Source organism: Theropithecus gelada, chromosome 12 (assembly GCF_003255815.1).
Source record: "Theropithecus gelada isolate Dixy chromosome 12, Tgel_1.0, whole genome shotgun sequence".
In the NCBI taxonomy this organism is placed as follows: Eukaryota; Metazoa; Chordata; class Mammalia; order Primates; family Cercopithecidae; genus Theropithecus; species Theropithecus gelada.
In genome coordinates this window covers 109,074,088-109,087,242 of record NC_037680.1, presented here as the reverse complement: position 1 = coordinate 109,087,242, position 13,155 = coordinate 109,074,088, and the positions used below count along the sequence as shown (strand labels likewise).

Below are 13,155 nucleotides of genomic sequence, written 5' to 3'. Positions count from 1 at the left end.
ATTGTCTGGGGTGCAGGCAGCCGCATGGCACAAATCCGCAGTCTCTGGGGTTGGGAGGAAGAATCAGAGAGCAGCCTGCGGGGAGGTCCTGGGAGTCCCAGGCTCAGCTCCCAGGGTGCCCTGGGTTCCTGCTCCCTGAAGGGGATGCAGAGGGAAGAAGGGCAGCGCTGCTCCAGCTAATGCTGGTTTATCTCTAGGGGGTGAAGGTCCAGCGGCAGGTCACCTGTATGTGTTCACGCCGGAAGTGGCAGCTCAGGACGGGGAGCAGGGCAGGACGCCTGGAGGTGGGGAGCAGGATAACTCCAGGGTGGGGCGCTCAGGGAGCAGCGGCCGCCCCCAGCAGCAGCAGGGTCCCGGCCAGCAGAGGCAGCGACGCGGGAACCGGGTGCGCAGCGTCGGTGGTGCCGGCGGGAGCGGGAGGCGCGGTGTCGGTGGTGCCGGCGGGGGGCGCCAGGTCGCAGGCCGTGTAGGGCTCCAGGCAGGCGGCAAAGGCCATGACGTGCGCTACGAAGCTCTGCTCCTGCACACCGTGCACCAGGTGCGCCTGAGGACCACGCGCGAACACCGCCACGTCTTCGCCTCCGTGGGTCTCGGACGACAGGGGCACCGCCGCCTGCTGCCGGTAATCGGGGCTCCCTGGTAGAAGGGTGAGTGCAGTTCAGGGCAGGCGGGCGGCGTCCCCCTCCCGCGAATGCCCCCATCCCTGGCACTCTGGTCCCCCTGAGCGGGCCATTCAGCCTCACTCACCGCTCTCACTCTCATTCACGTCTGGTCGCACGCCTGAGTTGAGCACGTAGCCCGGGCCATTGCCGTACAGGATGGACGTGTAGGCTTTGCTGTCCTGAGCCTTGCTGGGGGCCAACCCTGTAGGGAGACGGGGGTCCCTGTAGTTGAGCTGACCACAGCTGTGGGAGTGCCTCCTATGTGCTAGGCACCACCATTTTGCCTGTTCAGGGGCTCTGTCCTCACAATAGGGCTGGTGCCAGCATTACACACATTTGGCAGAGGAGAAAACTGAGGCTCAGACTTCACCTACATAACTGATGCAACAGCACCTGCCACTCTCCCCAGGCCTACCGAAGATGGAGCTCCCTCGAAAGGTGTAGCCACCAAAGGAGAATACGTGGGAGTGGTCAGCAGTGATGAGGGTCAGCGTGTCCTCCTCGCTGGTGAGCTGGCCTGCCCTCTTGATGGCGTCATCGAACATGACCACCTCGGTGAGCGCATGGTAAGCCAAGCCCTCATGATGACCATGGTCGATGCGACCACCTGCAGGAAGGCCAGAGGAGGGTGATGCTTGAACTTGCCCTGCCCTGCCCCGCCTTCCTCCACTCCCCAGGGGCCACCACACACCTTCCACGAAGAGGTAGAAGCCGCGGGGGTTCCTGCTCAGCAGGCGCAGGGCAGCCTCTGTCATCTCCAGCAGGGAGGGGTCCAGTGTGGGGTCTCGGTTGATCTCATATTTCATGTCTCCGGGTTCAAAGAGGCCTGTGGGACAAGGGGCTTGGTAGTGGTTGGCAGGCTGCGAGCAGGAGAGTGCTGGCTGATGTGCACACAGGCTTGGATGGCACCCTCTGAGGCCATCTGAGGAATGCCAGGGCAGGAAGGGGGTCATTACCCATGAGATGGGTCACAGACTGGTCCAGGGATGCCTGCATGAGCTCAGTGCGGTTCCACACGTACCGGGCACCCTGCAGGGATAGAGCCAGGCCTCAGCCCACAGCCCTGAGACCCACACACTTGCCCTCCTCCTGCCATGCCTCCCACACCTGCCAGCCCCCATCACCTGGTGCTTTGTCAGCCATTCCTGCACCAGGTACTTCCCATCCAGTCTGATTCCATTCTGGCTGTCATCACTTGGGTACTCAGGGTCTGGGGTCCCCCTGGGAAACATGTACTTGCGGCCTCCACCCAGGATCACCTGGGGACAGAGGATGGGGCAGGTGGGTTGGGGGCCTAGTTGGCCCCATGTCCCCTCCTCATGCACAGCCCCTGGCTCCCCTCCCCAGGGCAGTGGGAATGGCCCAGGCTGGGCTGCACATTCCACGTCCCCAACCCCACCTCCAGACCCTGCTGACCCGGATCAGGCTTTTGGTTGCCTGGATCTGAGCCTGTGCCCCCACCTTCCCCTCTGCCTAGCCCCAGCCCTTGGCCTTGGGGTCGCACGTCAATGTCCACGTTGGAGATGAGCTGTGTGGCAATGTCCTGGCAGCCATCCTGGCGGGCCGAGGCAGGCATGTCAGCATCTGAGTACCAGTTGCGGTTCACCGTGTGTGCGTAGGTGCCGGCTGGCGAGGCATGCTGCACCCGTGTGGTGGTCACCACTCCCACTGACTTTCCTGAGGGTGACAGGGGGGGTCAGGATTGGTGACCGAGGTCTTGGGCCTGGTCCTGACCCCACAGCGGGCCCTAGCTCACCTGCTTTCTTGGCCCGGTTCATCACGGAGATGACCTCATTGCCGCGTGTCGTGTTGCACTGGTTATAGCGGGCGGCTGCACTCAAGCCGATGGTCTGGTAGTTGGCCTTGACCCCGCACAGGTAGGCTGTGGCTGTGCCTGCGCTGTCTGGCACCTGTCTGTCCACATTGTACGTCTGGGAATAGAGACACCCTGAGCTCTACTTTGGGGCTTCGGCAGCATTTACAGCCAGGGGCAAAGTCCTACCCTGATTTAAACCCAGGCAGCCTGCACTGCATCCGGTTCCTAGTATCCCCACTTCGCCTCCCTCCTGCTGCGCCCAAGACATGCAGGGGCCCTGGGTGCTGCTGCTGCTGGGCCTGAGGCTACAGCTCTCCCTGGGCATCATCCCAGGTAATGAGGCTCCCCAAGCTGTTCCGCACACAGGGCGCCCCCTCACCAGGCTGACCTGATCTCTACTCTCCCCCTGGCCAGCTGAGGAGAACCCAGCCTTCTGGACACAGACTCCAACCAGGGGCCTGGTTCTGGTCCTCTGGGGTCCTAACTGCTCCCAGCTCCTAACTCCCCAGCTGTCCTGGCTCCCTCCCTCCTGCCACACTCCATATCCTTGACCCCCTCCTCTGCTTGGAGGACTCTGAAGTGGCCCAGCCCTTACCTTGGATAGCGCCACGTATGGGAAGCCGTCCATGGCCAGGGGCGTCTCAGGCCCCAGTTTGCCATTCTTCTGCCCCTTTAGGATCCTAGCGGCTGTCACCGTGGGCACCCCCATCCCTGAAGGGGCAGAAATGTGTGAGTCCTGGGCCCCAGGGCTGGCCTGGAATCACCAAAGGTCCTAGGTGCTGGGGCTGTGAGGGCTGCGGGGCTGGACAGGCCTTGGTCACTCACCATCACCCAGGAAGAGGATGAGGTTCTTGGCGACCTTCTGGATGGGCTGCAGCTTCTTGGCGGCATCCAGGGCCTCAGCTGCATGGCGGTTCCAGAAGGCTGGGTTCTCCTCCTCAACTGGTCAGGGGGAGAGTAGAGATCAGGTCAGCCTGGGGAGGGGGCGCCCTGTGTGCGGAACAGCTTGGGGAGCCTCATTACCTGGGATGATGCCCAGGGAGAGCTGTAGCCTCAGGCCCAGCAGCAGCAGCACCCAGGGCCCCTGCATGTCTTCGGTGCAGCAGGAGGGAGGCGAAGTGGGGACACTAGGAACCGGCTGCAGTGCAGGCTGCCTGGGTTTAAATCAGGGTAGGACTTTGCCCCTGGCTGTAAATGCTCCACGTCCCTCCCCACACCCCTTGTGTCCATCTTGACCCCACCCAATCCTGTGACCAGAAGCCAAGCTTGCTGAAGGGAAGGGACCGTGTGTGGCTCATAGTGTCTTGTGGGAGATCCGTTGCCACTCCTTTGTTCACCTCATTCAAGGTGTGAAGAGAGGTGAGACTGGAAACACACAGCCTAGGCCAGGGCCCAGGTTAGGGCTCATCATACCACGAGCCCCAGAGGAGTGTGAAAGGAGGCGTGTGGGGTGGCCTGGCTGCCCTAGAACCCACTTGGTGTGTGTGGGTGCCCACACCTATGTCCTGAGGACACAGGCTGGGGAGGGGCCAGTGCCCTGGGTTGGCCAGGCCTGGGCTGGGTCTTCCACAGCAGCTTGTACACTTGAGGTTGACCCCTCTTTTCTTGCACAGGTAGATTGAGCCTGGGGTGAGTCTGTTTTCCATGAGCCATGGGCACACCCAGAAGTGTAGCCTCTGATAAGGAGCTCAGAGAGTTTGGTGACCTCAGGCTGAGTTCAAAAGTATTGCTCCAGTCCAGACATCCCACTCTGAGTGTGTAGTCAAAGGAATGCAAACCAGGGACTCGAACAGATACTGCACACCCATGTTCCCAGCAGCATTATCCACAGCAGCCAAGAGCTGGAAGCAACCAAGTGTCCAGCAACAGAGGAATGGAGAAACCAAACAGGGTGCACACATACAATGGAGTATCATGCAGCCTTGAAAAGGAAGGCGACCCTGACACCTGCTACAACGTGGATGAACCTTAGGACATTATGCTTAGTGAAATGCACAGTGCAAAAGGACCAATACGCATGAACACACTTCTCTGAGGTCCCTAGGGGAGTCAAATTCATAGAAACAGAAGTGGCATGGAGGTTGCCTGAGGCTGAGGGAGGAGGCAATGGGTTAGGGTTAGGGTTAGGGCTCGTGTTAGGGTTGGGGTTAGGGTTACAGTTGGAGTTTAATGGGGACAGAGCTTCAAGGTTGCAGGATGAGAATGTTCTGGAGATCAGCTGCACAACACTGTGCGTGTACTCAACACTGCTGCCCTGTACCCTTGAAAATGGTGAAGGAGGTAAATTTGATGTACCATGTTATGTAGCACAATTCAAAAATTGGTTCAAGAAGAAAAGACTCCTCCAGCTCCACCCACCCCAGCCCAACCACAGCAGCCCCTTCTCCACTCAGGCCTGTTTACCTCAAACCCCAGGCTTGGCCCTCAGAACCCAGGGGACCTCACCTGCTGCCCAGCCTCTGCCTGCCCTGCCCCACTCTACACCACGCCCAGGGCCTCCCCTCATGCCGAGCTTTCCTGGGTCCTCCTGCCTGCATCCTGCCTGGCTTCCTGCTGGTCATCCTGGGGCTCTCAGGGAAGATGTCACCCTCATGGGCCCTTCCTGCCTCCTGCTTGTTGCCCCCTTAGTTCCCTCTACCTCTTGCTTCATCTTGCTGAGTGAGGAACATTCTTAGCTAAAGGTCGGAGGAGACTCACTAATGGGCAGGCAATTAATTCATTGATTCACTCCAAAGTCAAGATGAGTCAGGGGGCTTTATAGCCACCCTGAGTTTCATGTTTAAGTTGGAGTTTTTGACAGAACTATAGATTCACAAGTAGTTGTAAGAAATAATACAAGCCGGGCACAGTGGCTCACGTCTGTAATCCCAGCACTTTGAGAGGCTGAGGTGGACAGCTCTTGAGGTCAGGAGATTGAGACCATCCTGGCTAACACAGTGAAACCCCATCTCTACTAAAAATACAAAAAATTAGCCAGGCGTGGTGGCATGCACCTGTAGTCCCAGTTACTTGGGAGACTGAGGCAGGAGAATCGCTTGAACCTGGGAGGGGAAGGTTGCCGTGAGCCAAGATCGTGCCACTGCACTCCAGCCTGGGTGGCAGAGTGAGACTCTGTCTCAAAAACAAAACAAAACAAAACAAAAAACAGGCAATAATACAAGAGGCCCGACATAGTGGCTCATCTCTGTAATCCTAGCACTTTGGGAGGCTGAGGCGGGAGGATCACTTGAGCTCGGGAGTTTGAGACCAGCCTGGGCAACATGGAAAAATCTCATCTCTACAAAAAATACAAAAATTAGCAGAGCGAAAAGGGCGTGCTCCTGTGGTCCCTCCACAGGAAATAAATAGCCTTTGGGTCTGAGCTGAAATTCTCTCTCCACCTACTTGGGAAGCTGAGGTAGGTGAATCACTTGAGCCCGGGAGGTGGAGGTTGCAGTGAGTCAAGACCATATCACTGCACTCTAGCCTGGGTGACAGAACAAGACCCTGTCTCAAAAAAAAAAAAAAAAAAAAGAAAAAGAAAAAGAAATAGTACAAGAGATGTCTGTGTGCTTTGCTTAGTCTCCCCCAATGGCATAATCCACAGTGATTATTCAGATTTCCCCAGTGTTCCCTGTATTCATGTGCATGTGTGTGGAAATTTGTAGACAATTTTATCACCTAAGTAGGTTTGTGTAACTGCACCATAGTTGAGATGCTGAAGAGCTCCAACCCCACAGAGTCTTTTATAACCAGGCCACCTCTTTCCTCCACCTCTTCCCCTGTCCCTAATCCTTGACAACCAGATGTGTGTCTAAGCTGGGTGACAGAGTGAGACAACATCTCAAAAAAAGAAAAAGAAAGAAATAAGAAATGCTTTATGGACTTTGCATAGTTTCCCTATCTTTGCCTAGTTTCACTGCCACCCTAACTTTGCCATCTCCCCTATAACAAGACAAAGCATGCTTTAGACTCAAAGCACCTAAGGAGGCTGTAAGGACATCGCTTTTGGTGTGTGTGGAATACACAGTGGCTTCTGTTTATGGTAAGAGATGGTGGTCCCCCATTTTTCAGTTACAAGTTTTCTTTTCTAATAGATTTAAGGAAAATCTGAGCTTATGTAGAGAAAAATATTCAGTAAGTAATACCACAGGCAGTAATGTGGCTATGGCAAAAAGTTGTCAAGGTGATAGGTGACTAGCTGAGCACTAAGAAGCATGGATTTAAAAGAAATAAATTAAATAGCCTTTGGGTCTGAGCTGAAATTCTCTCTCCACCACTTACTGAGTGTCCTTCAAAACGGAACCTCTCCAAGCCTTAATTCCCTCATCTACGAACAAGAAGAATGATAGTCCTGTCAACCTCAAGAAACAGAGGGAGGCTCCCCAAAACTGTGGAGTTTAATTGGGAACAAGCAGCAGCACTGCATGTGGAGCCCCAGCCTTAGTAAACTAGGGGCGCATCAGAGGGGAGGCAAGGAGGGCTTTGAAAGACCAAAGGAGCACTACATGCTCGGTTTTTGGTTTTTGTCTTTTTTGTCTTTTTTTTTTTTTTTTTTTGGAGTTGCTCTGTTGCCCAGGCTGAGTGCAGTGGCGCGATCTTGGCTCACTGCAACCTCTGCCTCCCAGGTTCAAGCAATTCTCCTGCCTCCGCCTCCTGAGTAGCTGGCATTACAGGCACTCGCCACCACATCTGCCTACACAGTTGTTTTGAAAGGAAGAGAACACTGGTTCCAGGGGCTTATCCTAGGAATGGACGTCAGTTTATGAGTGGACACAGCGTATCAGGCAAGTGTTCTTGTGCATCTGGCTAGCCGTCCTTGTGACTCACGTAGCGAGCTGCAAAGTCCTGGCAAAAAAATAAAAAAAAAAAAAAAAGGTCTTGTTTCAGGCGTCTGCGCCTCAGAGCCCTTCCCAGAGGCTTCGGAAGGGCTCTGATCACAGGCAGGTGTGCGGGAGGGGCCTCCTTCACAACCCCCCGGCTACATTATTTTGTTGTTGCTCTTAGGGTTGGACAAAAGTGGCTTCATTTTGATTCTGACAACTTTCACAGAGCCGGGGGCTCAGGGCTGTTGTGGGGACTTAATTAGTGCAGGGTCTGCTGCAGAGTTAGCAGGGCAGCAGGGGGGAAGAGGTGAACCCTGACCTTCATGAACACGAGGTAAGTCCTGAACACCCTTGAAACCTGTTTCCGATCTGAGGGTCTGCACACCACACAGTGGGCCAAATGGTAGCGGAAGCAGTTCCTTCCTAGAGCACAAATCTCTTAAATTCCTAATTAAGGGCTGTGTAGGCAGGACCTCCCTCTGGCCCATCCCACCTACCAGGGAGGGACATCCAGGCATTCCTCACACACAGAAGAACTTGGGTCAGGTACCTGGGATGGGAACAAGAAGGGACTGTCCCACCCCCAAGGCAGGAGACACCCCAACCTCCTCCCCATGGGCTTCCTGGGGAGGCCTCTCAACAGGCCATGGAGCCTCCCTCAGCAGCAAAAGCAGGGCACTGGGGCCTCAGCCTGCAGGAAGCTGCAGGCACAGGAGCAGGTTCAGTGAAGGGGGCGCTTAGCCAGGCACCCTGAGCCCTGATCTGGCCACCCCCTTCACTGCCCCCCCAGCAGTAGTGACATTGGCAGGGATGGCTGGCAGGTGAGCCCTAGTGCATGGTTGTCCCCTGAGAGTGAGGGACAAAAGACAATTCTGCCCTGAAAGGTGCTTTGGGCATCTATATGGATGTGTGGAAAGGAAAGTTTATGAAGTCAAGGATGCGGCAATTGTGTTTAGTGGTTTAACTTTGATCTTATATGACAGGAACCAGGAGGACAATTGTATTCCAATAGCACTCTGGTGAGTTGAAAACCTGTTAAGTTGAATACACTATTGGAGAGTTTTTGTTCCATCTTCTATTTTGCACTTCAATTTGTTGCTTTTTAAATATCTGGCTAAGTGCTTTCCAGAACTGAGCAATGTACTATTGATAAACATTAAGAACACAACACAGCTTAAGAACGAGGTTGAGCAAAACTGTTTTTTAAGTAAAATAAATTAAATGGATCAGTTTCCCCCTCAAATGATTTTCTATCTGTTAAAAAACAAATCAGCTGGGCGTGGTGGTTCATACCTATAATCCTAACACTTTGGGAGGCTGAGACGGGAAGATCGCTTGAGCCCAGGAGCTTGAGACAAGCCTGGCAACATAGTAAGACCCCATCACTACAAAACATTTTTAAAACTAGCTGGATATGGTGGCACTCGCTTGTATTCCCACCTAGTTGGGAGGCTGAAGTGGGAGCATTTCTTGAGCCAGGGAGGTGCAGACCTCAGTGAGCCCTGATCACCCCACAGCACTCCAGCCTCGGCACTCCAGCCTGGTCAACAGAGGGAGACCCTGTCTCAAAAAAACAAACACACAAACAAAAAACCAAAAACAACAAAAATAATCAAAATTTCCCCCAAACCATAAAACCTCACAATTAGAGAGAAGTTTCAAAGAGATGATCTTACAATAAGGTTTTAAATCCGGAACCTAATCTCAGGCATGTGGAAACTGATACTTATTCCAAGAATCATCCCCTTCTCCAGAACCTTCTTTAATGTGAAAGGCACCACATCCTGTAGCCTCCACCAGGGCTCAAATATTTAATTCATTCACCCCTCCCAACTCCCATCCTGACCGCCATCAGCCCCTGAATTCTGTGATTCCAACCCAGGAACCACTCTTTGGTCTGTGCCCAGCAAGGACTGGGGCAGGCTCACGTGCAGAGCTGGCCACAGCCAGGCCAGCGGCACCATCTGTGCTGTAGAACTCCCTGGAGAAAGCCCATCCCCACCTGTGACTTTCTCAGCCTGTCCCCGCGAGGCCTCTCTGGACGCCTGCACTGTCCCGTCAGCCCTTCCTCCTGGCACCTGGACCATCACAGCCCCTCCTGCCTGGCCTCCCACTTCCGGACTCATGGCGGCGCTGCTGGGTGGTGGAGCCACTGCAGTGGCCTCCGGTGCTGCCTCTGCACAGGCCTTGCCTCCTCTGGCGCCCCCTTCCCAAGCTTCATGCCCATCCCCTCCCTTCTGCGGCCTGACATCCTCCTCAGGGGCCAAAAGGCCGCCACCCCAGGCTGCCTGATCCCAGTTCTTTCCTGAGGTCCTTCCTAACAGGAACTGGGGAGGCGTCAGTTTCTCTCCAGGAGGGTGGCTTCAGTTCCTTCCCCAGGCCGGGCCACCGCCTGCGCCATCTTCCCCTGGGTCCAGGGAGCCGGCACTGACCCTTCCGGGTGGAGAACACACTCATGGGCCTCTGAGCGTCGCCAGCCCCTGGTCATGGGATGAGGTTGGTGGTGTCTACCTCTCCCTCCCTCCCCCCACGGTGTCTCCTTGAGGAAAAGACAGAGTCTCGCTCTGTGCCCTGGGCCCTGGCCAGCAGGTGCTGTGGGACAGCCCAGGGAATGGCCAAGTCCTCCTGCAAACGAGGGTCGGTGCCTGGTCACTCTTTTTGTTGAGTCCTTTTAGCGAGGGGCCATATAAGAGGTTGGGCCCCCAGTGGACCCATGGAGAGCCATCCTGTGAAGGTGCGGCACTGGATTGAGTCAACCACGTTCCTTAAAGGAGTGAACGCAGATGCAGGGCTCAGCATGACTGACGTGGGGAGAAGGCTGGGCCGTCTTCTCTGAGCTCTGGGTAGGGTGTGGGGGCAGCCTGGGCCTGATAGAGGCCCTAGCTGGGCACAAAACTGCCAGGTCACTGTAGGCAGAGACCTGATCTGACCCTTGTGAATACAGTTTCCACTTCCCCAGATGGGATGGGGTGGACTGGGCTGGGGCTGCCATGGCCTCCACGGCTCCAGGGACCTGCCATGCTCTGGGGCCAGCAGGGAAGACGAGGCTGTCTGAAGAACCTTTGAGCCCAGTACCTGCAGGAACCCCCTTGTTCACCCCCCTGGCTACTCCTCACTGGGGCCTGGGGGTGCTGGGGCACAGGGACAGGTGTCCGTCTGGTTCTGTGCTGCCTGTGAGGGAATAGCTCCCAGGCTTCATGGGAGGCCCTGGGGGACAGGGCCAGCCTGGCCTGAGAGGCTCAGAGAGGAACTTGGCCACTGTTCCTCAGAGGGTGGGCAGCGTAGAGGGGAGGGGAAGGGGCTGGGATGTCTCCTGTTTGGGGCTTTCACAGTCAGGCTGCCTGGGGCAGGGCAGCACCCCACAACCTTCTACACCCCAGCACCAAACCCCCAGACGCTCACTTGTCTGTCCCTGCAGATACTTGGCTCCAGGAGAAGGTTCTGGGGGCAGGAACAGATGGGGTGACCGTGGCCTCTGGGACATCTCGGGGGTGGCAGGACGCACAGACTGAAGCCCTGGAGGAGGGAAAGGCTCCGAGGGCAGGTGCGGGGACGTCTTTGGTCGCCTCCCACAGCCAGCCCCATCTGACGGTGGCAGAACAAAGGCAGCCGTGCCCAGTCACTGTCGTTCAGGCGCTGCGAGGCACTCTGACAAGGGACCCGATTGAGTGTTTCTTTGAAGAAAATTCACTGTAACCAGATCAAATGAGCTTGTTAATCCAGACACCCCAGGACATGGTGCGGGGGAGCAGAGGCCGTGCTCACCGCGGCTTTCATCCTAGTTTCTGGCAGCTCTCGGGGAAGCCAAGCCACGGAGCTTCCCCCACGGAGGGGGAAGGAGTGCAGGCTGGGGTCGGGCTGGCTGGGGAAGGGACTGCCCGGTGGCCGGCCAGCTCTGCCCAGGATCCGAGGCAGGTGGGATCCATGGGTGCTCGGGACACTGGGTGGGCAACAGGGCCAGGCTGTGTCACCAGGAGTCGGTTTCCCCTCCTGGTTGGGAAGGCACTGGAGGGCCCTCTTCCCCTCCCCCAGGCCCAGGCCTGCTTCTGTCCCCAGAGCACAGGATTAGGCCTGGAGCTGCCAGGGCACTGACTCAGACCCAGGGTATAGACAGGGCCATTCAGAGTGTTGGCCAAGGAACTGCGGGGAGACGGTGTTGCAGGACCCATGACCCCCACCAGGCCCTGCAGAGCTGGTGCAGGAGGAAGCGGGGGCAGGGTTGGACACAGTCACATGCGTCAGGGTGACGGGGGCGCTCTCAGTCCTGCATACTAATTACAGTTTTAATCAGGCAGAATGAGACTCCAGCATCAATCTGCCACGTAGCCGACTCTGAATCGTGCTGGAACTGACAGGAAGGTTCCGGGCGGTGACATCGGCTCAACAGTGAGGGGTGGAGCCTGAGCTGGGTCCCTTGCCCTGGGTGCAAGGGGCATTCCACTGCCCAGGCTTCCCAGGGGCGCCCCAAACACCAGATGGCACTCCACACTTGATTTTATTCCCTGACATGGATTTGCAGAAAAGGCCCCATTCCCTGGCCTGGAGGAGGCAGTGGGGCCCGGGCAGAAGGCGAGCCAGTCTCATTGCTGGCCAGGTCTCAGCCTTTCTTCCAGCGCCATCCTCTTCCCTGCAGTTTGTTTGAAAACTGAGCTGCAAACATTAAATAAAACGCAAAACTAAAACCAAAAGCAAACCCTTGCGTTGTTAAAATCCAAATTAAAAATCCCCCTTGGTGTCAACAGGTCCTGTTCCTAAAGCTAGTGGGGTGGGGCAGGAGGGTTGACCAAGCTCGGCCCTCAGGTTCCTTTTCACACTCGACCTCCTCCTCCTCCTCCTCTTCCTCGGGGCCCAGGTGGCCCTGGTTGCTCGGCTGCTTCAGGACAGCACTATACTTGAGGGTCATGGCCGCCCACAGGACCACCTCTACCAGGCTGATGATGGTGATGACCTGTGCAGAACCCAGCCGTGAGGGGACAAAGATGAAAAGGACTGATGTCGAGGTGCAGCTTTGCTTCCGGCCCTGCAGCAGGACCCCCAGGACCCTCCCTTGGCCTCTGGAAGCCTCTGCTCGCCTGTCTGTAACAAGGGCCTGCTCCAGGATGAATGCCTCGGGTCAGTGCAGAGCTGAGGGAGTCAGAGGCATCCTGAGAGCTCCCAAGGCTTACAAAATGCAACCTGGGGGCCTGGGTCCACCTTCAGGGCACGTTGTTGGTGAAAAACGGTGCCCGACAATTTCTTAGGTGTAAACTCATAGCTTTCATCAAGTTCTCTAGAGGACCCCAAAAGGTCAGCACCCCTGCACTAGTGCGACAGGTAGAGCCCCACCTCTCTCCACTGTGGTTGTCCCCAAGGAAGGGAAGGTGGTGCCAGAAAGCAGGACCCTCAGGAAGGGTCTGGGTGAGCTGGGAGGGCCTGGGGGTCCTGAAACCCCACCCGGGAGGCTGCAGTGCTGGGGGAGCCCAGGGGGCATAGATGAGGGCAGGGGGCACCGCAGGAGGCAGGGGAGGGCTCGCCAGGACTAAGGGGAATGGGACACAGAGGGGGCCGCCTGCCCTCCTACCCTGGAGGGCTTCACTGCTTGGAGGCAGCCCTCCGCCCTTGGTCCTGGGCCCTGGCTGGCTGGAGGGAGTTTCAGGGAGGCCCTGCCAGGCCACCTGTGGCTGAGGCAGCAGGTGAGAGTGACTAAGGGCCAGGGGTGGGGACTGGGAAGGCCCGTGGCTCTGTGTGCTATTGTGGGCAAGTGGTCGGGGCGTCCAGGGCTGACTGCACTGAGGTTGGGACAGAGAACTGTGGCGGCAGAGCACTGCGCCCCCTGCTGGTGCCATCTGTCAGTGCAGGTAGGGCTGGGCCCACTGCAAGATGACCTAGGCTT

At 56.7% G+C, this 13,155-nt stretch overlaps 1 protein-coding gene across 1 annotated transcript; it reads right to left on the bottom strand.

The window, feature by feature from the left end:
* Nucleotides 1–316: 316 nt before the first annotated feature.
* On the bottom strand, nucleotides 317–3,634 carry ALPI (alkaline phosphatase, intestinal). The gene is made up of 11 exons (XM_025404614.1): nucleotides 3,502–3,634; nucleotides 3,304–3,420; nucleotides 3,074–3,189; nucleotides 2,419–2,593; nucleotides 2,167–2,339; nucleotides 1,787–1,921; nucleotides 1,619–1,691; nucleotides 1,354–1,488; nucleotides 1,078–1,269; nucleotides 748–864; nucleotides 317–636 (listed from the first exon to the last, which is right to left on the bottom strand). The coding sequence occupies exons 1-11, from the start codon at nucleotides 3,566–3,568 to the stop codon at nucleotides 317–319; spliced, it is 1,620 nt and encodes a 539-aa protein (XP_025260399.1). The 5' UTR covers nucleotides 3,569–3,634.
* Nucleotides 3,635–13,155: the final 9,521 nt, after the last annotated feature.

Excerpts from the sequence above, each read along its gene's own strand:
- ALPI (XM_025404614.1), bottom strand. The coding sequence starts at position 3,568 with ATGCAGGGGCCCTGGGTGCTGCTGCTGCTGGGCCTGAGGCTACAGCTC. Across the intron at positions 2,340-2,418 it reads GAACCGGGCCAAGAAAGCAG|GAAAGTCAGTGGGAGTGGTG; the intron begins GTGAGCTAGGGC and ends TGTCACCCTCAG. Across the intron at positions 637-747 it reads CGTGAATGAGAGTGAGAGCG|GGAGCCCCGATTACCGGCAG; the intron begins GTGAGTGAGGCT and ends CCCTTCTACCAG.